Source organism: Manis javanica, chromosome 5 (assembly GCF_040802235.1).
Source record: "Manis javanica isolate MJ-LG chromosome 5, MJ_LKY, whole genome shotgun sequence".
In the NCBI taxonomy this organism is placed as follows: Eukaryota; Metazoa; Chordata; class Mammalia; order Pholidota; family Manidae; genus Manis; species Manis javanica.
In genome coordinates, this window is record NC_133160.1 from 169,485,793 (window position 1) to 169,513,057 (window position 27,265).

General features: G+C 50.7%; 1 protein-coding gene across 14 annotated transcripts in view; it reads left to right on the plus strand.

The window, feature by feature from the left end:
- The window catches only part of PIGG (phosphatidylinositol glycan anchor biosynthesis class G (EMM blood group)), a 36,977-nt gene extending 9,956 nt beyond the window's left edge, over nucleotides 1–27,021 (plus strand). For 4 of the 14 annotated variants that reach the window (XM_073237870.1, XM_073237873.1, XM_073237871.1 and 1 more), the window contains 8 exons: nucleotides 6,746–6,958; nucleotides 10,560–10,777; nucleotides 11,123–11,404; nucleotides 12,707–13,164; nucleotides 15,344–15,535; nucleotides 19,252–19,561; nucleotides 23,236–23,399; nucleotides 25,778–27,021. In XM_073237870.1, the coding sequence (XP_073093971.1) occupies nucleotides 6,746–6,958; nucleotides 10,560–10,777; nucleotides 11,123–11,404; nucleotides 12,707–13,164; nucleotides 15,344–15,535; nucleotides 19,252–19,561; nucleotides 23,236–23,399; nucleotides 25,778–26,000 (2,060 nt within the window). In that variant the 3' untranslated portion in view covers nucleotides 26,001–27,021. Of the gene's footprint in view, nucleotides 1–6,745; nucleotides 6,959–7,766; nucleotides 10,526–10,559; nucleotides 10,778–11,093; nucleotides 12,409–12,706; nucleotides 13,165–15,267; nucleotides 15,536–16,751; nucleotides 17,520–19,251; nucleotides 19,562–20,572; nucleotides 20,802–23,235; nucleotides 23,400–25,777 lie in introns of those variants that run through there. The other 10 variants (XM_073237879.1, XR_012131836.1, XM_073237872.1 and 7 more) reach the window with 10 other exon arrangements.
- Nucleotides 27,022–27,265: the final 244 nt, after the last annotated feature.

Here is a 27,265-nt window from a genome sequence, read left to right on the forward strand (position 1 = left end):
GAGAAACTGCATTTATCCATTTATCAACTGATAGATATTTGGGTTGTTCATACCTTCTGGCTATTACAAATAATCCTGTGAACAAGTTTTTATGTTGACATGTACTTTCATACAGTGCCATTCAGTTTCTCCAGTACAACTTTGCCCCACCAACCCCCTGTGTGCTTTACTGCTGATACATTGCATTCCTCGTATAGACAGGCAGTATCATTATACACACTTGTAGGTGTGGGTTTTCTGTAATTGCTGTCCAAATTAGGTAAGAAGAGAATATGTTTTATGCTGTCTTTTATAACTGTAATTACTTTTACTGATGTTCTTTGCTTTTTTTCATGGATCCAGATTACCATCTGGGTGGAGTCCCTTACTGTTAGCCTGTATAACTTCCTTTAGTATTTCTTGTAAGCCAGAGCCAGGTTTTCTAGCAACAATTTTTTTTTTTTAATCTGGGGGTGTCTGTTTCACCTTCATTTTTTGAAAGATAGTTTTGCTGGGTATAAGATTCTTGATTTACTATGCTGTTTTCCTTCAACACTTTGAATATGCTATCCTCCTTCCTTCTGACTGCCATGGTGTCTGATGAGAAATCAGCTGATAAGAAGTCTAATTGGTGTTCCCTTCTCATTGTCTTTGTCTTTCATCAGTTTTCTTATAATCTGTGTGTGTACTTTGAGTTTATCCAACTTGGAGTTTATTGAGCTTCTTGAATGTGTAGATTAGCCTTTCATCAAATTTGGGAACTTCTCTGTTTTTCAGATGTATAAGTTTTATCAGTCGGTCTTTAAATTTGCTGATTCTTATGCCAGTTCAAAATATGCTATTGAGTAAGGTTTTCATTTCAATTACTAAATTTTTCATTTTCAGAGTTCCCATTTGTTTCTTTTTTAATAGTTTCTATGGCTTTATTAATAATTTATTGGACAGGACCTTGTCATCATCCCTTTCTTTATGCATAGTTCCTGTAGTATTTTGAGCACATTTACAACAGCTAATTGGAAGACTTTGTCTGTTACCACTGCCATTGGCCCTTCATAGGGAGGTTCTGTTTCCTGCTTTTTCGGTTTGATTTGTACTTTCCAGTTTCTTTGCATAATTGCTATAGTGCTTTATAAAAACTGAACATTTTAAATGATATTGCAACTGTGGATTACTGATTCCTTCCCTTTGGGGCCTGTTGTCATTGTCATTTACTTGTTTATTTGCTGAGTGACTTGGTTGGACTGTTGCAGTGAGGTCTCCCCCCCCACGGTGTGGTTTGCTGTTACTGCTGTGAGGGCAGAGCCGCCCTGGGGTGACAGTCTTGGTGGGGCTCTGCACTTGTCTCTCTCCTGATGGCTCTGCCGCACTGTCGCCTCTTATCGCTGCCACACCCACCTGTTAGGCTCCACTCACTGCCTGCTGATTGCTCGTTTACTTTTGACAGTTTATAATAAATGTGCTCCACAGTCTGAAGTTACCTTTTTGGTAAACTTCTAGCTGGCCTGTAGTTTAGCTTTTTGCTCTCATGAAGTTACCAGCCTCTTCTTAGTTGCATATGTCCAAAATCTCCTTCGTTTTGAAGAGTATTCTTAGGCTTGAATTCCCATTGTTTCAGATATGGTCAGCACTTTTGCGGGGGAGCTTTTCTTTGTTCTGTGGCCTGCCTATCTGCGCAAAAATGTCTAAGCCACAGTTGCTAGTGGTGGGACATGGTGGTCCCTTCTCTTGGAATGTTACACTGCTTTACACACAGGGCTCTGTGTTGTCACCTTTAGTCTTCTCTGCTAGCCTCTCCCACAGGCAGCCTCCACCTTGCAAATAGACTGGGTAAGGGAAAGAGTGGGCCTGGCACTTTGGGCCTGTTCTGCCTGGGGTGGAGACTCTGTGTGGGCTGGACAGAACATGGGGGCTCCCAGCTGCTGTCCCGGGGTGGGTTTCCCCACGTAGCTGAGGACAACAGTGTCCCTCCTAGGGAAAGCACAAACCTCCACAGGGATCTGGGGGCAGAGGGAGCCCTGTGTCTCAGCTGCACCCACTCAGCGTGGAGTTTCTGTCCCACTGAGCTGGAAAGGGAGGGGGAAACTGAGTCACGCTTCCCCCAGCAGCCAGACTCTTCTGCTCTTACCAAGTGGTTATTAGCTGTTACTGAATGACTTCTTCATTGGATGATGTTTCCAGAGTCTATGAATGCATTCTGTGGTGGACGTTTGTGTCTTTCTACCAGTTAATGCTTGTTTCCCTGGTGGGCAGGTCCGCAGAGCTCCTCAAACCACCATTCCTGATAGTTCTTTAAAGGCTTACTTTATCCTGCAAATTTTTGTTGTTTAATTTAATACAATAAACATTAAGGTGTTTATTATTCTGAAGTATAGGTAGTTTTGGATTGCGTACCATTTGATTTTTAATATCCCCCACTTTCTGCTGCCCATCCCTAGAGTCCTGATCTCACAGAAAGAAAAGTAGAGATTGGACCTACCCTGTGTTGTCAGTATTACAAAATTACAGTTCTTAAAATAGTGCTGGCAAGAACTAGTCATGGTAATCAGTGGGACAAAATCGAGAGGCCAGTGGTGGACCCCAGTATATATAGGCATTTGGTGGCAGAGCAGGTGTTTCAAATGAGTGGAGGACAGCCAAGGCACTCACAAGAGATGTGGGCACGGGCTGACCTTCTGGGGAAAGTGCTAAGACTAGCTCGCTCATTCTTTAAGCCAATATAAAATCCCAGATCAGAACACTTTGTTCTTTTTAAAGATTCTTTATTATGGAAATGTTCAGACATATAAAAATAGCTAAAGTGTTCTGAAATTCATATGGAACCACAAAAGACCCCAAATAGCCAAAGCAATCCTGAGAAGGAAGAACAAAGCAGGGGGGAATTATGCTCCCCAACTTCAAGCTCTACTACAAAGCCACAGTAATCAAGACAATTTGGTACGGGCACAAGAACAGACCCATAGACCACTGGAACAGACCAGAGAGCCCAGATACAAACCCAAGCATATATGGTCAATTAATATACAACAAAGGAGCCATTGATATACAATGGAGAAATGACAGCCTGTTCCACAGCTGGTGTTGGCAAAACTGGACAGCTACATACAAGAGAATGAAACTGGATCACTGTCTAACCCTGTACAAAAAAGTAAACTCAAAATGGATCAAAGACCTGAATATAAGTCATGAAACCATAAAACTCTTAGAAGAAAACATAGGCAAAAATCTCTTGAATATAAACATGAGCAACTTTTTCCTGAACACATCTCCTCAGGCAAGGGAAACAAAATAAAAAATGAACAGATGGGACTACATCAAGCTAAAAAGCTTCTGTACAGCAAAGGACACCATCAGTAGAACAAAAAGGCATCCTACAGTATGGGAGAATATATTCATAAATGACATATCCGACAAGGGGTTAACATTCAAAATACATCAAGATCTCACTGCCTCAACACCCAAAAAGCAAATAACCCAATTAAAAAATGGGCAGAGGATATGAACAGACACTTCTCCAAAGAAGAAATTCAGATGGCCGACAGGCACATGAAAAGATGCTTCACATCGCTAATTATCAGGGGAATGCAAATTAAAACCACAGTGAGATGTCACCTCACACCAGTTAGGATGGCCGACATAGAAAAGACAAGGAACAACAAATGCTGACAAATGCTGGCAAGGTTGTGGAGAAAGAGGAACCCTCCTACACTGCTGGTGGGAATGTAAACTAGTTCAACCACTGTGGAAAGCAATATGGAGGCTCCTCAAAAAACTAAAAATAGAAATACCATTTGACCCAGAATTCCACTCCTGGGAATTTTCTCAAAGAAAACAACTCAGATTCAAAAAGACATATGCACCCCTATGTTTATCACAGCACTATTTACAATAGCCAAGAAACGGAAGCAACCTAAGTGTCTATCAGTAGATGAATGAATAAAGAAGAGGTGGTACGTATACACAATGGAATACTATTCAGCCATTAGAAAGAAACAAATCCTACCATTTGCAACAACATGGATGGAGCTGGAGGGTATTGTGCCCAGTGAAATAAGTCAGGCAGAGAAAGACAAATACCAAATGATTTCCCTCACTTGTGGACTGTAACAACGAAGCAAAACTGAAGGAACAAAATAGCAGCTGACTCACAGTCTCCAAGAAGGGACTAGTGGTTACCAAAGGGGAGGGGTGGGAGAGGGCGGGTGGGGAAGGAGGGAGAAGGGGATTGTGGGGTATCATGATTGGTACACATGGTGTGGGGGGGGTCACAGGGAATATAGTGTAGCTCAGAAAAGACAAACAGGGACTCTGTGGCATCTTACTACATTAGTGGACAGTGACTGCAATGGGTGGGGAGGGACTCGATAATAAGGGTAAATGTAATAATCACATTGTTTTTCTTGTGAAACCTTCATGAGTGTATATCAATGATACCTTAATAAAAAAATTTTTTTAAGTAGCCAAAGTAGTGTAATAAATGCCCAGCCCACCATCCTTACCATCTTCCTCCTTTATTACTTGGAAACAACTCCAAAAGCTATGTGCTCTCTTTATTTTTGAATGCAATCTTGATACATTATCACATTTAAAATATAGCATGAATTCTTAGTATCAGTGGTCAGTGTTCAAATTTACAATTCTGTCGCTTTCTCTTTAGTTTGAGTTAGGGGGCAAAAAAAACTGTGTATCTTTAAATTTCTTATAATCTGTAGGTCCACATCCCTACCCTCTTTCATTTTACTACGATTTATTTTTTGAAGAAATCTGGTCATTTTGTCCTGTGGAGTCTCTCTGCATTGTCTGCTAATATGTCCTCTGTCTGTCCTGTAACTCCCTTCTAACCCGGTAATGTGAGCCAGTTCCGATCCCGTGGATTTGGTTGGCTCTGAAAGTTCAGCAGGAAGCCTGCCTTCTAGCAGGAGGCACACAGTCTGTCTGTCTGCGGTATCGTGAAGTCAGTAGCCATTGACAAACAACAAGGGCCAGTAATTAACTAAAGGTTGCAAATAGTTATATAGTTATACTTCAATTCCATAATTCTTTTTCCCATTAAATAGCCAGAATAATTCTATAAAGAGACTCTTCCCCCATCTACTTTTTGGTTTCCCAGCTCTCCCATTTATTCAAGAGTCATAGGATAAATGATGGGTTATTCATCCCACTTAATTTCAAATTAAGTTTCTTGAAACTTCCAGTTTTAAATCAGTGATTGAGTTCGCTAGGATTTCACTAGCATCTTCAGCTCTGGCCAGTTTTTTTTTTTAAGTAATGTTGTGAACTCATGGACTTAAGCATATCTTACTTGTTTCCATTCACTATAGATACTATTCTTTTTAATATTCAAATTATGCCATCTTTGGTGAGCAAGAGCATCTTCAGATTAGGTCCTCAGTCCTGACCATAAGTAAGTTCTCAAACTTATTTATCTCGGTATCTCTGCAAGCTCTCTCGCTGTCTGGTCTGAGATGGTGTTCCCAGCTCTCATGTAACAGTCCCTTCTCTGGACCTGGAATCAGCTGCTTCTCCAAGATGCTGTTTCCTTTCAGTGGAAAGGGGTCTTTGAGGACCACTGCGTTAGAGCTAGTGATCTTGTGGTTACTGGCTGGTCATTTATGGACAAAGCAACGGAATCTTTATAAGGTAAAATTTATCCTGAATTAGGGTTATTGATAGGTGCCATTCACGTTCAGTACTGTAAAATTAACTTAGATCTCACGTACATGGCCTTCCTCCCAAGCTCAGCATCCTGGTGCCAGCAACCCCAGATGTGAGTTCACCCAATGACGCACAACAGTCTCGCCACCAGTGTTTGTGCCAAAAGCAGGTTAAGATGGGCTTTTTGTTGGGAGTTTTGTTTCAGATCAAAGCACTTAATGCAGGACAAACGAGGAAAAAACACATAGTAACATTGGAGCAGAAAAGTTCTTTCTTAGTATAGCCCAGAAGCCATCAGTAGAGGGTTGGTCAAGAAATAATGATAAATTTGGTCACATTAAAAAGACAACTTCTATACAAGTAAAAATTACTGCAAAGTAAAACCTCTTCAGACTCACCCTAGAGTATCTAAGAGCCCCACATGGACCCTGCTGGGTGGACGTGCCTGGCGGCCTCAGCCCCCTGCAGACTTGCGTCGTAGCTCCTGTAGTGTGGGGGCTGGGCGCTCTCCTCACAGATGAGAGAACAAGCTGTTTCTCGTCCAAGCCCTCCCACTGGATGGTGGCAGAGCAGGGACCTGAGCCAACTGTCCTGACATTGTTCTTGCAAAGTTGATGGGGTGGCCGACAGCTGTGAGGCTTGAAGCGCCTTCGGTGCTCAGGCCCTTGGTAGGCGATGTCTTGCTTGTCAGAGTCCAATGTGGAACTCGGCCCGGGTGAGTCGGCTGCGTCAGTGTCCCCATGGGGCTGTGCAGGCTGCTCACAGTCTAGAGGGGCAGGGCTGCTGGAGAGCCCCCCCCTTGCCTTTCCTCGGATGGGCCGTTGGCCTCGGAAAAGTGACCTTGGTGAAGCCACCTGCCGCCTCCAAGCTCACTCCACGCAGCGCTGAGTTCCCTGCACCTGTGTCACGTGTGACTGGTGCTCCACACAGATGAGGTGCTCGGTGACCTCACTGAAGTAAAGGAACAGTGAGGTGTTTTTTGAGTGAATCCACACAGAACAGTGTGAAGTGGTGGGTAATTTGACTCACACCAGTTGTAGAAAGTCAAATTCAAGAAAGGCTGCCATCAAATGCTCACCCTCAAACCTGTCGCTTAAGCCACTCTCTTTTCTAGGTGATACCAGACGCCCACAGCGTGTTCAGCAGACCGACTTGGCTGCGACTCTGGCGATAGGGCTTGGCCTGCCAATCCCAAAAACCAGTGTGGGCAGTCTGTTACTCCCAGTTGTGGAAAGAAAACCGATGAGAGAACAACTGAGATTTTTACATTTAAATACAGTACAGCTTAGCAAACTATTAAAAGAAAATGTGCCCTCATATCAAAAAGGTGAGTCGGTTAACAGCTGCTAATTCCTTCAGACGGCTGCACTGCGCCCACCCTTTCTGGGTGTGTTCTGCACTTAGTCCTCAATGATGCAGATGTGTGCCTGTTTCTTAGAACCTTGACTGTCACCATTAGCAATGCCTGCAGAGGCGGGTATCTAAACCAGATCCTTCCATAGTTATTCATTCAACAAGTGTTGAATTTTTTCACTGAGTTCCTGTTGGGCTGGAGACCTTTGAAAGTCCTGGAGACACAGTGGTACGAGGCTTTGCCCCAGTGGAGTTTACCATCCAGGGGAAGAGAGGAGGAAGTAGCAGTCATGTCAGCTGTGGGGAGGGCCTTCGGAGAGGAAGAACTGGGGAGTGCAGGAGGGTTAGGGCCGTTGGGCAGGCCGGGCCTGGGAGCCCTGGGATGGCACCGCAGCAGATGCAGGGCCCTGTGGCGGGGACAGGACTGCACATTCAAGAAGTGACTTGCTCAACTGAGCCAGAGCGGCTGAACTGAGGCGAGGCAGAGGAGATGAGGTCAGGGGTATGCGAGGGCCTCCAGGGCACCGGCGGGGCCCTCGCTCTCCGCGGGGTCAGATGGGAGGAGCTGCAGGGATTCACGTGGAGCCTATCTTCGACTTGAGTTTTCAGAGGCTCTTTCAGGTGCCCGGGGGGAAGCTTCTGCCCCGGGCTGGACCAGAGAGTCAGGAGGCTGCTGCGGCACGTCGGTGAGGACGTGAGGGCCCAGGCAGTGGCGGAGGAATCAGGGTGGAAGGTTGCCTTCTGCATGTATGTTGACAGCCCACAAACTGCTATTGTGACAGATGTAAGGAACGACTCGTGGTTTTCAGCCGAACAGCGAAAGCACGGGGAGACCATTCCGAGGTGGGATGACTAGGAAGAGCAGGCCCGCAGGATGCGGCGTTCACAGGGGAGCGGTTGGCTCTGAGGGGACCGTAAATGAGGCGTTTCAAGGAGGAGGCAGTGAGCAGCTGTGTTAATGCGGCTCAAGGTCAAATCAAATGAGCAGTTGGGGACTGAGCATTCATCTGGTAAGTGAGGTTGTCAGCAGCTTTGTTGGGGGCAGTTCACGTGGAGTGCTGGGAGGCCAGGCCGGGGTGTGTGCGGGCAGGGAGCTGGAGACGTCGGACAGGCAGCGCTGAGAGGAGCAGGGAAACAGACTGTTGTCTTAGGTGACTGAGGGCCAGGACAGGGTATATTGCTTTTGTTTTTAAACTGGGAGAAATTAGGGGTTGTTTATATGCTGCAGGAATGATCCAGAATGGGGGAGTGCAGCTCCCTGGGACCACATTTTTAGTTTGCTCTGACCCAGCCAGGCGCTTCGCTGGGACTTGGCTGGGAATCCTAGTCTGAGGCAGCATTTAATGCAGTGTTGGCAGGTTTTTTTCTACCGGAAAGGGTGGTGTCCTACCAAGTTGGGTGAATGCTCTGAGTTGATGCTGAGATGCAAACCGACCTAGAGTTGCTTGTGGAGGAAGCACGGCCAGTGGGAGTGGTCAAGCAGAGATGTCCCGGATGGCAGGGGGACTTGGGGAGCACCAGCTCTTTGCCCATGAAGCCCCAGTGAGCAACTTTGTCAAAGGCGAGGGCCGGTCACAGCGCACATTTCAGTCCAGACCAGGGACAACTGTTACTTTATTGTTGTTCTTTTCAGAAATAACCGAATGAGCTTGGCAGCTTTTGCATTGTTGTTACCGGTAATGTGTACCCTTTTTCTTATACTAACAGCCAGTAAAAACACCAGAGGGGGTTGTTTGCTTATTTCAGGAACAGCAGTGTAGGGAGACCGGAGCACTTGGTGGGTGGCTGAGAATGAGCCTGTGAAATGAGCATGGGCCAGTTCCTGGAATGAGAAAGCATCCGTGGGGTCTTACACACATCGGGCGCCCTTTGTCTACACCATCAGTGACTGTGTTTTCTGAAGAAAAACAACTGGGTATGGGTCTGGTGCTTAAATAGATTTCAAGGCCTCCCACGATGTCCAGCCCAGCCCACTGTAATACAACCTGCCCATCGCTGGCTGACTGTCAGTTCCAGGGGAACAGGTTGTCCTCACCTCAGGATATATGCATGTCCTCTCCCTGCCGACCGGGCACTCTTCCCCAGTGTTCGCCTGGTTAACACCTGGCATCCTTCGCATTCTAGCTTAAATGTCACACCTTCCCTGTCCCTGACCCTCAACCACAGTCTCAAGTGAGTTCCCTCTCCATTGCCAGAAGTCTCATGACTCCCTTGACTCTCCCTCCATAGTGTAATTACACACAAGTGTGAGCATCCCTCTGGACATCAGGCCCAGGCTGTTTACAGGCACCTGGTGCTCAGTCACTATTTGTTTGGATGCACACACAGGAGCCCCCGTGTCTCCATGGCCCTGGGTGGTGGGGTGCCCCCCTGTCTCTGACCCTAGGTGGTGGGGAGTGGCACGTTAGAGTACCAGCCTGGGTCCAGGCCGCCTGAGTTCAGACCCAGCTCTCATGCACCAGATGAGCTGGTGTCCAGGCCACCTCCTCTCTGGCGAGGGCATGAGAATCATCCTGTCTCAGAGGCTGGGGGGAGAGGACAAGCGCGCAGGGGCTTAGATTCGTGCTAGCCACCAGCACTTGGCACCAGTCAACTGACTCCAGCACCCGTGGTGGGGCTGCAGGTGTTTGGCCCCGTGCTCCAGGATTGTGCAGCAAGGATGCTGGGCCATGTGAGATGGGTGGCTCGGTCTCTGTCCCTGCTGTGATAAGGGAAGACTGGGGTGAGTACACTCCTGGTGGGCAGGGCAGTGCCTGAAAGACACAGCCTAGACTGCCTTGCCATGGCTCTGCTGGAAACCAGAAGAGCATGTTAAATCCCAGGAATCTCAGAAAGGAAATCCTGCCTTGCTTGTGAATCACAAGTGAGTGGTCCAGCTGCTTAAGGAAGGCAGGCCGCCACTGCCACCCAGAAGGGGGTGCTAGCTGCAGGAGGGACTGGACTTCAGGAGCTGTTCCGTCACCTGGCTTTGCATGGGGGTAAGGCCTTCAGCTGGGTACTGCACACTGGAGATGTGGCTTCCCATGCGGCAGGACATGCTAGACCACCGTTGCCTTCCAAAGCAGATGAGTGCGGAAGAGCAAGTCAGAAGTGCCTGGAAGACAAGAGCGACCAGCCCGCACTGGGGAAGTGGGTGTGTGGGTGAGGCGTCAGGCCGCTGCCCACCCAGTCCTCACCATGCGTGAGCCTCGGCCAACACCTATTAATGTAATGCATTTCTGGGTTGTTTTATATCTCAGTTAAAGAAAAGAAGAGTGGAGGGGCGGGGAGGAGGTAAGGCCAGGTGCAAGGGGTAGAGAGAGAGGCAGAGCGGTGTGCAGGCACGCCCGTCTGTGTGTGCGCGGCCGTGTGCTGAGGGCCGCGGCAGGCTGGCAGGCAGGCAGGATGTCCGAGAGCACACAGGCATGGCCAGCTGTTACAGTTCCATCGAAGGTGTCACTGGCTGCCCTTTAAGAGGTAGTTCCTTGTTAGGTATCAGTCTTTGCCGTAGGTGGTGAATGATCGAACACTTTGAAATTATTAACTTGCGTTCGTGTCCATGGTCTGTGTATGTAACCTCTTCCTCTTCTTCTTAGAGCCTGGATTTCAGCAGTTTAAAATGTCAGAAAAGTTGCATGGGAACTGGATCAGACTATACTTGGAGGAAAATAACTCAGAAGTCCTTTCTAACCTGGGAATCAAGGTTCGCAGGCAGTATTTGGATGCCTTGAGGACCCTGGGGCTGTCCCTGAGCAGACAGGCAGCCCAGTATGACATCTACTCCATGGTGGTAGGGGCCGTCGTGGTTTTGGAGGTATGGGTGCTCATGGGGAGTCATGGCTTAGCTGTTAAACTGAGTTGGTGACTCAGCCAGAATATTATAGGTCGAAGTGTACATAATAGCCGTGTTTCTAAAAATGGAAAAATACGAGTTTTCGTGTTAACCTTTCAAAGTGAGTCCTGACATGCAAAGTATCGTGAGGTGTCGGCGGCTCCACCCCACACTGCTGTGGGTGTCATCTTAGCAGTTCATTAGAATAGTATTCAATGGGTTTTCTTCTGAGTCTGTCTCTTGAGCGGCCGGCACAGGTCAGGAAGTGGGATTTTTCTCGTGGCTTCTCCAAACCCAGGCCATGGGCACGTCCGTCCGCTGTTCCAGGTTCTCGCCCTACTCCTGCTCAGTGTCCCGCAGGCGCTGGGCCACAAGGCCGAGCTGGAAGTCACTCTGTCGCCGCCTGTGTTCTCTCTGCTCTTTTATTTGGTGTCCCTGATTCTCTGGGCCCTTCACGTCACCGTGTGCACCTCGGCTGAGGGCTCCTGCTACCTATGCAGCCTCTCCTGGCCGGCAGCAGGCGCTGTGCTGATGCTCATCTCCGCGCTGCTGTGTGCCGTTCTGTCTGCTCTTACCGAGGCGGTGGCCAGCGGGCAGCTTCTGAGTAAGGTAAGGCAAGGACTGACTGGCCGTTTCCGGTTATTTCCCCCAGCCCTGCATTCATCAGGTTAGACCTGGCATGGAGAGTGGGCAGAGGCTCGTGGGAGCTGAGGAAAGGAGCCTGCATTCCAGGGAGGCCGGCGAGGAAGTGCAGAGAGCAGCCTGTCTCCCAGGCCTCTGAGCATCTTGCCTTCAGATTCTCAGACCTCTGCCCTCAGGCTACATGCCTCACTTCTTAGTTGGAAAGACTAATGGGGGACTGTGCAGAGATGCTGGTCAGACAAGCAGGCAGCTGGCTGCTGCAGAAGGCTGTGAATCAGACCTTCTCCCAGGTGCTTGAGCTGCAGCCCAGGGAGGAACATTGCAGGGAGGAAAGAGTCAGCTCTTTAGACACCTTATGGGAGGGCCCTCACCCTGCCCTCCTCAGGAAACTGTTCTGCCCCATAAGGGGCAGTTTTCTTTTTAAGACTGCCTTTTTCCTTTAGAATTCTTAGAGCCTTTGGCCTCTGACACCTTCATTCAGTGCTCAGTCATGACGGCAGGGCTGCGAGGAGGAGGAGGTGTGCGGCCACAGTCAGCACCCGGAGCCCAAGGGCCCAGCGCAGTGACTCCGTGCCCTTCTCCGGGCACCTGTGTCTGCGGAGCCCCCGTGTCGCCATTTCTGACACGTTTCTATCCCCCATCAGAGCAGAGGTTTCCCCAGAGCCACGTGATTCCCCAGCTCCTCGTTCGGTTCATGGGATGGCTTTCGTTTGTATGCCACACACAGACAGAAAAGATATCGAGGAACTGTCTAATGAGAGTAATTGAGCCCTCATTCATTTCAATAAAATTGACCATTTTAGTGGAAACTTTCTGGATTTCTAGAGAACTCATAAAGAAATTAGAGGTTTGGCTTGGTGGAGTACCATGGAGCTCTGTGGTGTCAAGTAGCAGGAACTGGCCACGGCCCCTGAAAACGCAGGCTCTGAGCGGGCCAGGGTGTGCGGAGGGCTGCGTCCAGGATCTGATGGGTGAGCACCCTGCAGAGATGGTTGGGGCCTAAACATCTTCAGCATCTCTGTCACTCAGCTTAGGACCCGCAGCACAAGGCGGGTGAGGAGTGCCTGCGCTATTTCTGTGACCCCCTAGCTGCACCCCAGGAGGGCAGGTTACCCCACCAAAGCCAGGGGCGTGGGTGTTGGGCATGAGGATCAGCAGGTGTCTGTCATAGTGAGTTATGTTCTGTGAGCAAGAACTTTTAAGTACATGCAGCAAGATATATGTAATGTTCAAATTTTTCACTTACAAAATATATTTACATTTTTATAGAATCCAGCTCATTCCAACTCACGGTGGTCGGAGTTAGATCTTCTTATCCTTTTGGGGACTGCGGGCCACGTGTTAAGTCTGGGTGCCAGCAGCTTCATTGAGGAGGAGCACCAGACCTGGTACTTCCTTGTTAACACCCTGTGTCTAGCTCTGTGTCATGAAATCTGCAGAAACTGCTTTCTGGGAGACGACTGTGAGCCTCAGCATTGCTTACACGTGGAAGAAGGATTTGACGGCGCCGCCCCCACCTTGCAGGACAAGAACGCCAGCTGTGACGTGCCAGAGCTGGGCAGGGTGACTAAGCGCCCCTCCTCCCTTGGCACGCTCCAAGGCGGTGAAAAGTGGATGGTGATAGCGAGCCCGTGGTTGGTACTCGCCTGCTGCCGGCTGCTGCGGTCACTGAATCAGACGGGTGTACAGTGGGCCCACCGGCCGGACCTGGGGCACTGGCTCACCAGGTGAGAGATGGGCTGCGGCCTATGGCCAGACCTTCCATAGCTGACTGGCCACATGCAGAGCATTTTCAACGTTTAGGCCTATTTTTCATATTCCGGACAGAAATGGTATTTGAGATCCGAAGAGATGGAAAAACCTGTGAGTCTAAAAATGTTAATTGCAGCAAAGATGTAGTTTTGTCCTTGCAGACAGGGCGGGGCCAGGTGGGACCTGGGAAGAGCTCTCTGGGGTGGTTCTGCCCCGGGTGCACCCTCTGTTCTCCCAGGTCCTCCCTTTTAACCCCTGAAGTTCTGTGGGTGAGACTTCAACACCTCCGAAGCCTCTTCTGAGGCTGGAAAACCTAGCTAGAAATGTAGCAGACAAAGGATTGCAGCAGAGAGAGAACCAGAACAGACATCAAGATTTGGCTCCATTGTGAATTTTAATTCTGTCAGTGAAGACTTAGAAACTAAAGCAAATGAAACATGTTTCCCAAGCGTGCTGTAAACCGAGGTCGGGTCTCTGTAAAGAACTTCCGTAAAAACCGCCAGCAGGAAGCAGAGCTCAGGATAGTAACAGACACATTCCTGAAGAGGAACAGTCGTCGGGAGGCATGGGAAATGCCCGCCCCTGCTGGCTGGGGCGCCGAGGGCCACGTGGTGGTGTTGTCTCTGTACCCGGGATGCAGGAGGGGGCACCCTGCCGTGGAAGGGGCCTGGTCCGGACTGAGACACAGAGGAAGGGATTAAACCCCGTGTTGGCAGGTGCCACGGGGCCCTGCCTCCACACCCCGAATACCCCTTTGGGAAGATGCCGAGGGATAACTTCAAAGGCTATGAAATCGTCTATTCTCTGGCCAGTACTTCTTGTGAGAAATTTCTCCCAAGTGTTAACTGTTTCAGCAGACCCTCACAGCCACAGTGACCACAGGTGGCATTTTTCGGGCGCCTGCTCTGGGCCCACTCATTTTCTCTTCTCTACGAGCCTGAAGAGGACACTGGCTGTGCTGCGTGGGGCGAGGAGGCGGAGGGAAGTGAGGCCCGAGCCCAGAGCGCGTGGGAGCTGGCACCACGGCCTCGCTTCTGACTGTTCTGGAAAACGCGCACTGCAGGGAAGTTGGCTGGTTTCTGCCCCCGGATGCATGCCCCCCGGCCCTGCTCCCACCTAGGGCATAGCTGTGCCCACCTCTCGGTCCGGACCGAGCCCCTTCCACCGCAGGGTGCCCCCCTCCTGCATCTCAGGTTTTGCCTGCACTGCCCAGCTATTCCTGTCGGTTTGTAAGGAAGCCACAGCATCACCCACCCCTCCACAGCAGAGCACCCCGAGAGGCGCCCACAGTCGCCTACTCTATGGCTCTGTCAGTTGTGACAGCTAACAGTGCAGGAGGGTATGTACAATGTACAGAGTAACGGAATAGACACCCGCGTGACCACCTCCCAGAGCAAGGGCCACGGCAGTGCCAGGCCCCCACATGGCCCCACTGCTACCTGCCGTTCCTGGGGCCCACGTCCTGACACTGGCCGCATCTTTTCAAGTAGTTTTTGCACGTATGTACACCTTGGCAGAACAGTTACCCACTTAACAACTACTGAGTGTCTTAGCTTTGTGCGTGTAGCCTGTGGTGAATAACGCACAAAAGAGCCCCTTCCTTCCCAAAAAAGTGCCCGCTGAGGTAGCAGGGCCTGGTGGGCCAGTGCCACGCAGGAAGAGGGGGCCTACTCTGCCCTGTGACGGCTGTGTGCTCGCAGCTCGCACTCTGCAGTCTCCCCACCTGGGAGTGGGACGGACATTCCGGAGTCAGCCTCAGCCTGCGTGAACGAGGGGGCAGAAGGATCCCACTGGGATGAGCCTGTCTCCCTTGAGCGGAGCATATACGCTGGCAGGCTTGCCAGGACCCTCTTCACCTGGGCTTGGGAAAGGGGGTGTCCCAGAATGAGGCACCCAGGGGGCCAATGGACAGAGTTACATAGGTCACTGCCTAGGCTAGTGCAGAGCAGCTGATGGTGGGAACCACCTGTGAATAAGAAATGAGAGTTCAAGTTAACGGTTCTTTATTCGCTACATTTTGAGAACCTTTCTTTAAATTGAAATAGCGAACAATTTTCTCTTCTTTTTTTGCTTTTCAGAAAAACCAGCTATTTTTTGTAGTAGTGTCACCGGTTGTCCTTGTTAGAGGTTTTGGCATTTTCCGTTTCATTTCAGCTCCGATCATAAAACCGAGCTCTCTGTCCTGGCCGCCCTGTCCCTCGCCACGACCTTCGCATTGGTTCAGAGGAGGTGCTCCCTGACTTCGAAATTAGCCTTGGCACTTGGCCTGCTGGGCGTCTATTGCTACAGGGCGGCCATTGGAAATGTGCTGTTCCCATGGCAACAAGACAACAAAGACGTTTCAAAGTAAGTGTGCTGGCAGACGTGAGGATGTGTTTTTAGATCTAATACACTGTTTTCTGTGCTAAGAATGATGTGCAACTGGAGTTGGTTTTTGTGGGTTGTGATTTCATCGGTCACTGGGGCCTCAATGTGCTGACTCTGTTAGCCCCCTCTTTTTGGTAGGAGAGAGACGACTAGCTTGGGAGTAAGGTCATTGAGCTTTTAATAAGGGATTCTTTTAAAGAATCTCAAGGATTTGGTTGTACTCACTCAAGAAGTAACTCAACATGAGCATAACAACGGGGTCATCCTAGCAGTGGGGAAGGAAGCAAGCTGAGAAACTATCCCATAATCTACAGTGAGCCCCTGTGACGGGTGAGTCCTGGTTGATTCATGAATGGCCCTTTCTGCATGCCAGGGTGGCAGCTCCTCTGTACTAGATGGTGAATGGAGGTGGTGTGAGTAGAGACCATCTGGAGGAAGTTTGAAAGCGTGTGGAGGACATGGAGCACGTCCAGCGCCCTGACCCGGGCGTCCTCCTACAGACTTTACGACAGTAGTACAGCCAGAGGCGAGGCCCAAAACTGGGATACAGGCACGCTCTCTGAAGCATTATTTGCAGTTGCACGTAGTGAAAAGCAAGCCAGCTGGCCAGCAGTAGTAAAATAAGCCTTGGAGTTACACCAGAGCTCTGCACTGGAATCCGCTGAACAGCTAAGTAAGCAGTGTGTTTCCACAGGACATAGGAAGATGTGGACCATAGGCTGCAAAACTGCCACATGAGCCCAACTTAGGAAGTGTGCACATATCTTTTCATGTTTACATGAAACATTTAAATATAAAATTAGCCGTGATTATGTTTAGACCCAGGGATCATAAGTGGACTGTGTTCTTCACTTTCACTGATTTTTGTAGTGCTTTTCTTCTAATCAGAGAATCTTCTCCCAAAAGTCGAAGTGAAAGCTGAGGGCTCCAGCTAGGCCACCTAGTGGGTGGCCAGGGGGGTTGGGGGGCACACCTGGTGGCAGGCCTACCAACCAGGTGTGGGGGGTCAGGGTGAGTGACAGCAGGGAGGTCAGGTGGGGAGGGGGTGGGTAGAGACCCCTCGAAGGCCCCCCCTTGACCTCTGAGACTCTGGGCAGCTGTCAAGGCTGGGTGTCACATTGGAGGGTGTTTGACACAGGGATGTTTGTTTAAATCTCAAAATGTGATACGTGAATAAATTCCCCATTCCTCTCAGGCCAATGAACCTAATATCACCATCGCCCAGTTCAGGGCTTGGACCTTGTACTTCATTTCCATGGATACAACAGCATGAACCTTCTATTCATAAATCAAAGTTTCATCTGTTAAGGAACCTGCACCGCTTGGTCCACATTATTCCTGTGAAGTGCTTCCGTTTCTTGCTCCCATCTGTCCTGTTTCCAGATCCATCCTGGTTCTAGACCCGCCCTGGTTCCAGAGCTGCCTTAATGCTAGATCGCCCTACTGCTGCTCTTTCAGTCTGCCCGGTGCTGCTAAAATCCTCCTTTACATTTAACTCCTGGCTTTCTTCTCCGCTCGGAAGCCCAGGCTTCACCAGAGTGGAAGGCCAGCACTGACTGCTGAGGGCAGGGAGGCGCAGCGACCGCACCCGGCGGGGGCGCCCCCTCCCCGTCCCCATCCAGCCTGCCCTGGTCGCTCTATGCAGTGAGCCCTTCTTGGAAACTTTGCTCAGGCCTCCGATGACTTCTCCTCCTTAGTCCTGTGGGCCCACCACCAGCTCTCAGTCAAGACGCGTCTTGGCCTGTGGGTCGGGGTTACACCCGACCCTGGCTCCTTGGCAAGTTCCTGGTCCTGTGGCAGACTTCGAGCCAGTCGTTGGCCTTCCCACGCTGTCAGGCACACAGCACACATTGCTCTGACTGTTTGAGTTACACTGATCATACTAAAAAGAATGAATTTTGTTAAAAGTTACAAACCTTCCTGAGAAAATCTGAGACAGGAAAATGAAGCTTTTCAAAACATACATTATTATGGTGATTATTTCACTTAAAACTTTATTTACTTAGCATTACTTTAAATGATCAGCTTTTCTAGAGATTTGATTTATGAAATTTATTTAAAATGTTTTCAGAATATATGTTTTCATAAATTCTTTGGTTTGTCATAAATTGCATACTTTACAGATGACAGCAAATGAAGGACTTAAATAACTCATAATAGTACTTATTTCCTGTGTGCCAAACACTTTATGTGCATTCTCTTGTTTAATTCCCAGGACAGCCTTATGAGGTGTAGGTACCATTTTTTCTCATTTTACAAATAACGAAGCTGAGCATCAGAAGTCTTAATTAACTTCCCCAAGAACTGAGCTAGTGAATGGCAGAGCCCAAGACTAACGTGGCCCTGCCTTTCCCCAGACCCCACAGCATGGACTGCACCATTGCATGTGTGGGAGTATGCAAGTATTTAAATCTGCTTGGTTCTTAGCATGTTCACATCTGTGCACTTATGGGAGTTCCTGGCAGAGCTTGGCTGCGCTTGTTTCAGATTAACTGCAAAGCAGATGGACAGCTTTTCAGACATACTACAAGTCATGGCTCCTGTCTTGCACCCAAGTGATCCTTCAGGCAAAGGGGCAAGGTTTCCTGCAATCCAGCTGCATCGATGAGGTGCACACAGAGCTGCTGGGCAGGGAGCTCTCATACCTCTGCCACCACATGCAATGATGTATTTCCTCCCCGCATGTCTGTGTAACAGTAACAGCATCATACACAGCAGTGACAGTAGTGTAACTCCATTCGGGTACCCAGACCCAATTCCATTGTATGTAAGTATGTGGGAGGGGGTCTCCCCGACACATATTTACACCAAGCAATTCTTGAACACCCAGCAGGGTGTCCAAGAACTCAATTCCGATGCTATCTGCCCGGAGACAACACCAGATTCCCAGGCTAAGGGCTCCGTCCTACAGGACTGCCCTCTACCCCCGACTCCAGTTGCCAGTCGCAAGCCCCAGGCAGTTCCCTGTGCTTCTGACCTACTGGCTACAGATTGGAGGTTCCCGCGACCTCCTCCTTAGGTTTGATTAATTTGCTAGAGCCGCTCACAGAGCTCAGGAAAACACGTTACGTTTACCAGTTGAATAAAGGATACGCGTTAACAGCCAGATGAAGAGAGACAGGGCAAGGTCCCAGATGAAGGGGTCTCTGTCCTCATGGAGCCTGGGGCCCGGGTGGCACGTGGGGGAGCTCTGGTTCCCCAGGCGTAGAAGCCCTCTCCGACCAAGAAGCAGGATCCAACCGAGCAGAGCAGGCCGAGCAGAGAGTGAGCAGAAAGCTCTTCCCATGGGTTTTCGTGAGGGCGTCATTGCAGAGTCATGATTGACTAAAGTATTGCCATTGTCTGATCCAGCTTCCAGCCCCTGCCCTTGGGTGGGGGTCCAAAAGTCTCACTAGTGTGACACAATACCCATTTCACCTTTAAGACTAGTGTTTTCAGGAACTGTGATGAAGACCAGATATACCTGGGAAATATATATTTGGTCGTATGAATGACCAAATAAGTATTTATTGTAACCCATTATATCACAGGAGCTTTGCGGGGCTGCTGGGTAGAGGCAGACGCCCACGTCCACAGGGCTACGAGGCAGGTGCTGTGGCTTGTTTAGTCAGCTAAGCAGACACATGGTCTTCTTGGGAAAATATGTATTTGAATTTTTCTAGATGATGCTAATTAAACTTCTTCTGCTTTCCCAGGGGCGTCACTGAGGCTCGTCTCGTCCATGCTTTTGTCCTTGGCATTCTGTTCCTGGGCACCAAGGACTTGCTTAAATCCCAGGCCATCACTGCAGGCTTCACAGCCAAGACTGTGGGTTCCTGGGAGGTACACAGTGGATTAGTGCTTCTGGCCGCTCTGCTGTTTAGGCCACATAATCTTCCGGTCTTAGTGTGTAGCCTCTTGATCCAGACCACGATGACGAAGTTCATCTGGAAGCCCCTGCGGCACGGTGCGGCTGAGGTCACTGTGATGCATTACTGGTTCGGTCAAGCATTCTTTTATTTTCAGGTAGGTTTTCATTATCATCATGTGTAGAAGACTGTATTAACTTTTTATTTGTCATTTATCGCTTAGTCTTTCTTTGAGAAAATTTGACTGTAAATTGGGAAGTTGTGTTTGCTCAGTGAAAGAGCTTGCAGTATGGCGTGGTGAATCATGCCTGAAGCTCGCAATGAAATCAGATGCAATTAGTCACTTAAGTCAGGCATCCTTGGCATGGACCCCTGAGAGCTTGAAGCTGTGCTGCATCTGCCCACCACAGGCAGCTCGGGAAGCACACCTTCCCATTCCACCTGGTGAGGACAAGAACCGCTGTCCGTCCCCTGGCTCTTAGCACCGGGCACAGACGGCTGTCCCCACTTGGCTATTAACCCCTTGGGGCTGGGTCATTATCTTGCCTGCTCCCCAGTGCTGGAGGGACTTGCCTCCAAGCCCCCGCCAGGACAGGCCTCATTATATACTTGCATACCTGGAACAGCCCCTAGGCAGGTGGGCAGAGGGTCCGGCTCCACCCCAGTGTTGCCACCCCAGGTCAGATAACCCTGCCCTCAACCTGGTCGCTGCCGGCTGGTACTTGCGAGGGTGGGACACAGCTTGCTGGCGAGGGTGGGACACAGCTTGCTGGCATTCCCCTCTGGCCCCTGCACTCCCTGGCTAAGGAACTTTGCGCAAGCTACTGAATGCCTCACTCGTGCTTTCCCATCTTGACAGTGAGGTATTTCCTCCAAGAGCACTGGCTCCTCCCTCTTCCTCCATTCAGGTCCCAGCGATCTGTCTGGTTCTGTGTCCCAACTGTGCAGTCTGGGGCTTCTTTCCCAGTGCCGCCTCTCTCCTGGCTCCTGCTGTGCCCAGCCTTTCCCACAGAGCAGCTCACGGTCACAGTGCTTTTCTCCCTGTTCCCTAAAGCCCAGGAGGGCTGGGGAGTCAAGTTCTAGAAACCTTTGAGTCATGGGGGGCTGTGGATTGGCCAGGACCAGCCCTGTGCGTGCCCCCTGACCCTCCAGCCCTCCTTTCTTCCAGCTGTCACCGTGCCCAATAGGATCCCGTGTGTACACTTATGTGGCTTCCAGAGTGGCAGCCCCGGCAGAACTGCAGGGGGTTTCATCCCAACGCTGGCATCTGGCTTCTCCAAGCTAGGTGGTCTCTGGAAGGTCCCTGCCATGCCTCCGTTTCCTCATCTGTAAAATGGAGTCATAAACAGTTCACCTCTTCCTCAGTTGTAAGGATTAAATTGGCATGAGAAACAGGAGCTGGCCTGTGGTGTAGTAAGCACTTGGCACCTGCCAGATTCACCAGGACCCAGCAGAGAAGGCAGAGCTGGGTCCTGGAGTCTGAGCCAGACAAGGAGGCACTGCCTATCACAGAAGGTGCCGGGTGACTGGGGGCCGCACTGAGATGGCACCCGGCCTGGGGAAGGGAGCACCGGTCCGCCGAGCCTGCACAGCTGACCTCAGAGGGCCTCGTGACGTCTCCATTTTCCGTGTGTCCTGCTGGGATCGAGCGTCTGTATGCCGGAGGCCTCAGCTGTTTCATACCCGTCAGGAAAACTGTGAAGGCGCTGTGGAAGCAGGGTTGCCCAGGGATTCCCGGGCGCCAGCTGGGGACGGGAAGAAAATGAGGAACTCGTGTAAACATGGCTCCTTGAGGCCCGGAGAGGCGGGAGGGATGGGCAGTCTGCGGTGTGAGATTCACCCTTGCCTCATGTGAATCGGCGCGCCCGCGGAGGCCCTTCTCTGGCATGTCCGAGGGACAGCCACAGGACTACCTGAGTTCTCTAGAGCACCTCAGAAACTTCCAAACGGCCCACGTGCGTCTGTTCCCCCTTACCTGGAAGTCGTGCACAGGCCCGTGCCTGGTGCTTGCCTCCCACGGAGGCCTAACAGTGTCACTCGGTCTCTGACGATGGTGGCTTGCTGGGGAATGGGAGCATGTCACCATGGAAAGTTGCCACATCCCTCTCCCATCTCCAGCCTCCTCAGGCTGCACGTGAGAGGAGCACATCTGATGAGTGGAGACACTGCTGCCCAGAGACACGTGGACAGCCATAGCTCTGCGTGGGAGCGATCCTGGCAGCACCCACCCAGTCGCCAGTCCCTGGATGTGACCTGGTGTTTGTAGACTGACAGCATGGCAGACCCTGCCGGTGAGGTCCAGAAGGCTCCTGCCGAGCTGAACAGAGAGGGCAGCTGCTGGGCAGGCCACTGGGCCCTGCACTGAGGCCTTGGTGTTAGAAAGACTGACAGAGCCAGTTATGCCCCCACATGAGGGCAGTCAGACCACACATGTCCCCAGCCTGGTGTTCCTGCAGTGGGCACTGTTATACGCACTAGGGGACCATCACGAGCAAAGGCAGCACCTAGCGGGGGCAGAGCAGGTCTCCCATCCCCCTACGGCATCTCCCCCACCCCCGCATCCCCTTGCCCCCTGCGGCCTCCCCTCTGGTTGCCTCTCTGCTTCTCTCCCTGGCAGATTTCCTACCCCTTCTTCCCTCATCATGGCAGCTCCCTGATGGTCTGAGGTCAGGAACTTGGTGCCCAGCTAGCACCAGCTGGCCCTCTTGGTCCCTGGGTCTCTGCCTCTGTTTCCCACCTGTACACTGAGGGTCCAGGCAGCACCATGTCAAGACCCTGAGGATGAAATGAGCTGATGCAAGTGAGGCCCCAGGGCAGGTGGCCCGTGTCTGAGCTGCCGTGACCTCCCAGGCGTCAGACCGGTTTTCCATCCTCACACACCGCCCCTCACTGGAGTGCGTGTCCTTCCCGTCTTGCTGCTCCCGCGGCTCTGGGTCATCCTCAGTCACCAGAGAGGGGCTTCTAAACAGGAATCTCATAGCGGGGAGAGCCCCTGCAGCCGTGGGCAGAGGGCATGAGGGCAAGCGCCCCGTGAGTTGCAGTCAGGGTGGCCGTGGGAGCAGAGGAAGGACAGCAGTGCACGTGTCCCTGGGAGGTCGGAGGCTGTGACGTCACCTGTGGAGCCGTGAACGCCCAGCCAGAGCCATGTCCAGGGCCATCAGAGAAACAGTGCTGGGCAAGGGCCTGGGCTAGGCAGCAGTGGACTTTTGTTCATGGCCCGAGTTGGGGGAAGGTCACCAGATCAATAAAGACTGAAGTGGCGAGAGGGGCTGAGTCTCAGGAGACCCTTCATGGATCAAAGGCCCCACCCCTGGTGCAGGACAAGGGACAAGCTGTGTGGCCATGAGTCACCTGCCAGTCTGGGGCGGTAACCAACGAGACCTTGGGTCTGACACCAAGCGGCAGAGTCCTCCCAGCAGCCACCCATTGACTGGGCCGTGTGGAAGACCGCCTTCGGCTTCCAGTGCATGTCCCTTGGCCACTTGGCCTCCCATGGCTGTGTGCAGCCCTTGGACAGGGTCCCTGAGGCGGGAGGCCAGTGTCTGAAATGCATTGATCGGGGGAGTTTGGAACCTGCCACTGTGCATCAGCAGGTAGGGGTTTGTGTAGCTTCTCCAAGGTGAAAGATACCTCACTTGCTCCTCCCCTCCGAGGAGTGAGGCAGGCAGGGCGAGGGAGCCTGTCCAGGGTCAGCCCCAGCGCCAGGAGGGGGCAGGGGCTGGGGCTCCTGTGTGCCCGTGGCACCTTGACCATGGCCAGATGTGGTTTCTCGCAGTTGCTGGTGGCCATGCGAGACTGGCTGTGTCAGGGCTGTTTCTCCCTGTGTTCCAGGGAAACTCCAATAATATCGCCACAGTGGACATCTCAGCAGGCTTTGTGGGCCTGGACACCTACATGGAGATTCCAGCCATGTTCCTGACGGCATTTGCTACATATACGGGGCCTGTGCTGTGGGCCAGCCACCTGGTGACGTTCCTGAGTTCAGAAACCAGCAGGTGAAGCTCCTCCTCTGTCTTCCAGGACAAAACGTGGTGCACGTTGATGGTTTGGAAGAGCAGTGTACCTTGTTCCAGGGCAGGCCATCCAGACCCCGGGGGCCCATGCCGTCCTCACGGGTTTTCTTTTCCTACGTGAGAGGGAATAGCCCGCGGCACTTGGCCAGAGGTGGGAGCAAGCTCAGGTCTGTGTGGGACCCTGCTGCTGAGGAGCCCCTCGAGCTCTGCGGGGCCGCGCCCCTCTGGCCAGCCCTGAAGGCCCCTCTCCCACCCTCCTCCCCCTCACACTCCCGTCCCCACTAGTTTTCTCAGCCTTCTCACCTCCTCACACCCCAGACTTACTTGTGTTTGTGCATTGCCCCCCTCGGAAAGGGGGTGTCATGGTCTCTGCACCACAGCAGCTGCAGGACCTGGGCCCAGCCTGGCAGAGTGCAGCCCGAGTGGTGTGTGGGCTGCCTGGTTCTGAACCTCCCAGATGAGTCCATCTTTCCCACCTGTCACCTGGGGCGTTGGTGAGGGGTCCCACATGGGAACTGCATGCGGAGAGGCCATGCGGCTTCTGTCAGGGCTCCCTGCACACCGCCCCTCGGCTACAACTCGCTGCTCCCAGCTGCACCTGTGACCCATGGGCACGGCCTTCCCTCTCCACTCTGGGCTCCACCACAGCCGATCAGGGGAGCCCCAAGGGGGCGCTATTTCTGCTGAACGTCCTGCTGTGGATCCCGTCCTCCTGCAGTGTCACCAGGGGGAGGTTGACCCTTCCTGTCCTTGTGCCCCTCTGGACCCCCAATTCTCTGCCCCCTTTAAAAATGCAACCCTCACTATGGCAACTGTTGGCACCATGGAGAAACGCCCAGGGCTAGCCAGCAGCACTCCCCATTTTTTAGCTTCCTTCCCTGGTACCACCCCAGGTCCACTCCCCCTCGGCTTCTGTCCCCAAGTTCATGTCCACAGCCCACCATCTCACTCTGCATTTACGTAAGGGGCGAAGGGGAGCCTGGTGTGAGCTTGGCGAGACTGTCAAGCCGGACCTTAGCACAGGAAAGCCCAGTGAAGGGCCCAGCCGTGGAGAGCAGGCTTCCTGCTCTGGAGACCTGGCCCCACGTAGCACCCAGCCTGCGCTCTGCTCTCTCGGTTGCCTTGGTTGCCTTGGGAATCTCCAGTGTGAGGATCTCATTTCCCCAGCTGGCTCTAGGCTTCCTGAGGACAAGGGTGTCCTCCACAGGTGCACGCTTTGTTGCTGGCCCTCTGCTGGACAGCAGTCAACGTCAGCATTTTAGAGTGGCCCCAGGTAATGGTGGCTGGCTAACAGAGCCCCTCATAGAGCACATGTGTGCAAGTACACCATGCACGCTCACGTACAGTCACTGCTCCACCCTGAGCCTTGCTGCCCCGACGCTAAGCTCCACACCACTTGCTGTTCACATCCAGACCCCTTCCAGCATGAGCGTGGCACCCTAAGACTTCCCTGGGCACACCCCTCACTCCAGTGGGTGTGCTTGCTTCCTGCCTGGAACTCCAGTGACCCCAGGTCCACGTCCTACGTGTGGCCATGGACATGAGTACATGCACAGTCAGTATCTTAAGATGGCTGCATGCATGGCAGAGGAGCAGTGGGCAGCGGTGATGGGCGGTGTGGCCGGAACACAGACGCCACATCACTGGAGATCGTCAGTGTCTGAGGGGTGGCCTCAGAGCCCAGGAAGCTCGACCCGCAAGGGTTCTTGGGGTGAGCGAGGGGGAAGATGCCCAGAGGGTGGAACTGGTTGTTTTGAGAAAACCACAGTGTCAAGAAGTTGCCTTAAAGAATAGGTTAGATTTATGTTACGATTGGATATATGATTTGACAACAAAGAGAGGACATTCATGAGCTTTGAGGAGTTGCTCCTATTTCAGGAAGGCTCTTTTCTTCACTTAATTTGCTTTGCAAACACTCTTGGGCCAGTGTCTCCAGCCCAGACCCTACGAGCCAGACACTGCACAGCCCAAAGAGCCCAGAACTTGTACCTCAGCTGGTGTGATCTTACTTTCATTGTGTACATTTTATAATATGTGTGATGTTTTAGAGCAGCAGTAGATGCATATACTTTATAAATGACTACACAGAATTTGGGGGTGCATTTTTCGAAACTGTTTGCTGATGTGGTAGCACTGGAGAGACGGAGAGTGCCCGCCTACAGCCTGTTGTCCCCTCAGGCCTGAGTGCCATCAGGAAATGCAGGCCTACCTGCCAGGCTGACCGGGTCCAGATGTGGGAGGGGTGGGGAAGCATGAATAAGACAGCATAGTCGTTTTCAAAATAAAAGTGTCACTTACAGCTTGTGGCTTACATGATACGGAAGTGGCATATGCTAATACAGTTCCCTTCTCATTAACAGTTCGGCACTGAGTCGTGCTGGCTTCTGTTATGCGCTGATCTGTTCTTTTCCGGTTTCTGCATACATCGTTTTGGTGACATCCCTGCGTTACCATTTATTTATATGGAGTGTGTTTTCTCCGAAACTTCTCTATGAGGGAATGCATCTACTTATCACAGCTGCTCTCTGTGTATTCTTCACAGCCATGGATCAAACCAACACAGACTCTTACCTAAACTATTAAGAAACTGAAAAAATAATATATTTTTAAAATATGTTATAAATGGATTTGAGTAATGAAAAAGTCTGTTTAAATGCAAGATCATTCTTTTAAAAAGATGTGAATTCTATAAGGTTAATGAATAGCTTAAGTTTCTTTACTTGAATTTAGATTAAATAGCAAGTGACTTAATAATAAAATACTCAGTTTGAGTCATATTCCCCTGTTGACAATCACCCTAGAAACTTCTGAACTTTTAATTTCCTCTGGGTAAGTTATGATATGACCCAAATACGTGTTTAACTAGAATAAAAAGATTCCAGATCTGTCATGTGTGTGAACTTCAGAGAGCCCAGGGGCTGTGGGAGGGGCCGTCTGCTGCCAGAATTTACCTTGCAGAGCTCAGACCCCTTACCACCCTGGAGACCACTGAGGGTCCCAAGAAGATGTGGTTTATGTGGGTTACGTCTGTCAGCATTTATGGCATTTGAAATTAAAACTAAGACATTTCAAAAATATTAGTCATTTAGAAATAAAGATACAAGTCCATTGCATGTTACAACGTTATTAGGAAAAGCAATTGATTTCTAAAAATATTTAGCAAGAATGGAATTGTTTTACATTTTTGCAAATCTCTTTAATCTTTGGTTTAATTCAAGAAGATTGGATCCTGCATTCAGTCTGTTGCTATACGTGTGTTTGGTTGAACTAGTCACACAGATATGTAGTTGAAAAACAGAGTATTTTAATATCCTTTTTCTGATCATGGTGGATATTCTTTTTTGATACTGTACTAAAACTAGACAATTGATAGCTTCTAAAGGGTATGTGAAGAAAAAATAAATGCCTGAAACCCTATTAATGTCTTCACCCGAGTTGACAGAATTGTACCGATATTATTTGCCTGGTTTTGACAAGTACCGTCGCAATGTAAGATTATCACTGGGGTAAGTTGGGTGAACAGTACATGAAACACTCACTACTATTTTTGCAACTTCTTGTGAGATTTGAACTATTTCAAAATAAAAGCTATTTTTAAAAAATATACTGGGTGTTTTCTTCTTGAACTGACTGACAGTCTCACTTTACTTTCAAAGAAATGCCTGCCACAGACCCAAACCCAAACAACTGGTTTGTTATTCTTTAAAGTGAAAATGATGTTCCATGGCAAAGGCGCTTTTCCTGGAGACAACAGTAAAAAAGGAGTCAAACCAAAAAAAGTGCTGCACTGTGGCCAAGTATTTTCCATTACAAGGAATACTAGTTCATAAAATATTCCTATAAAATTA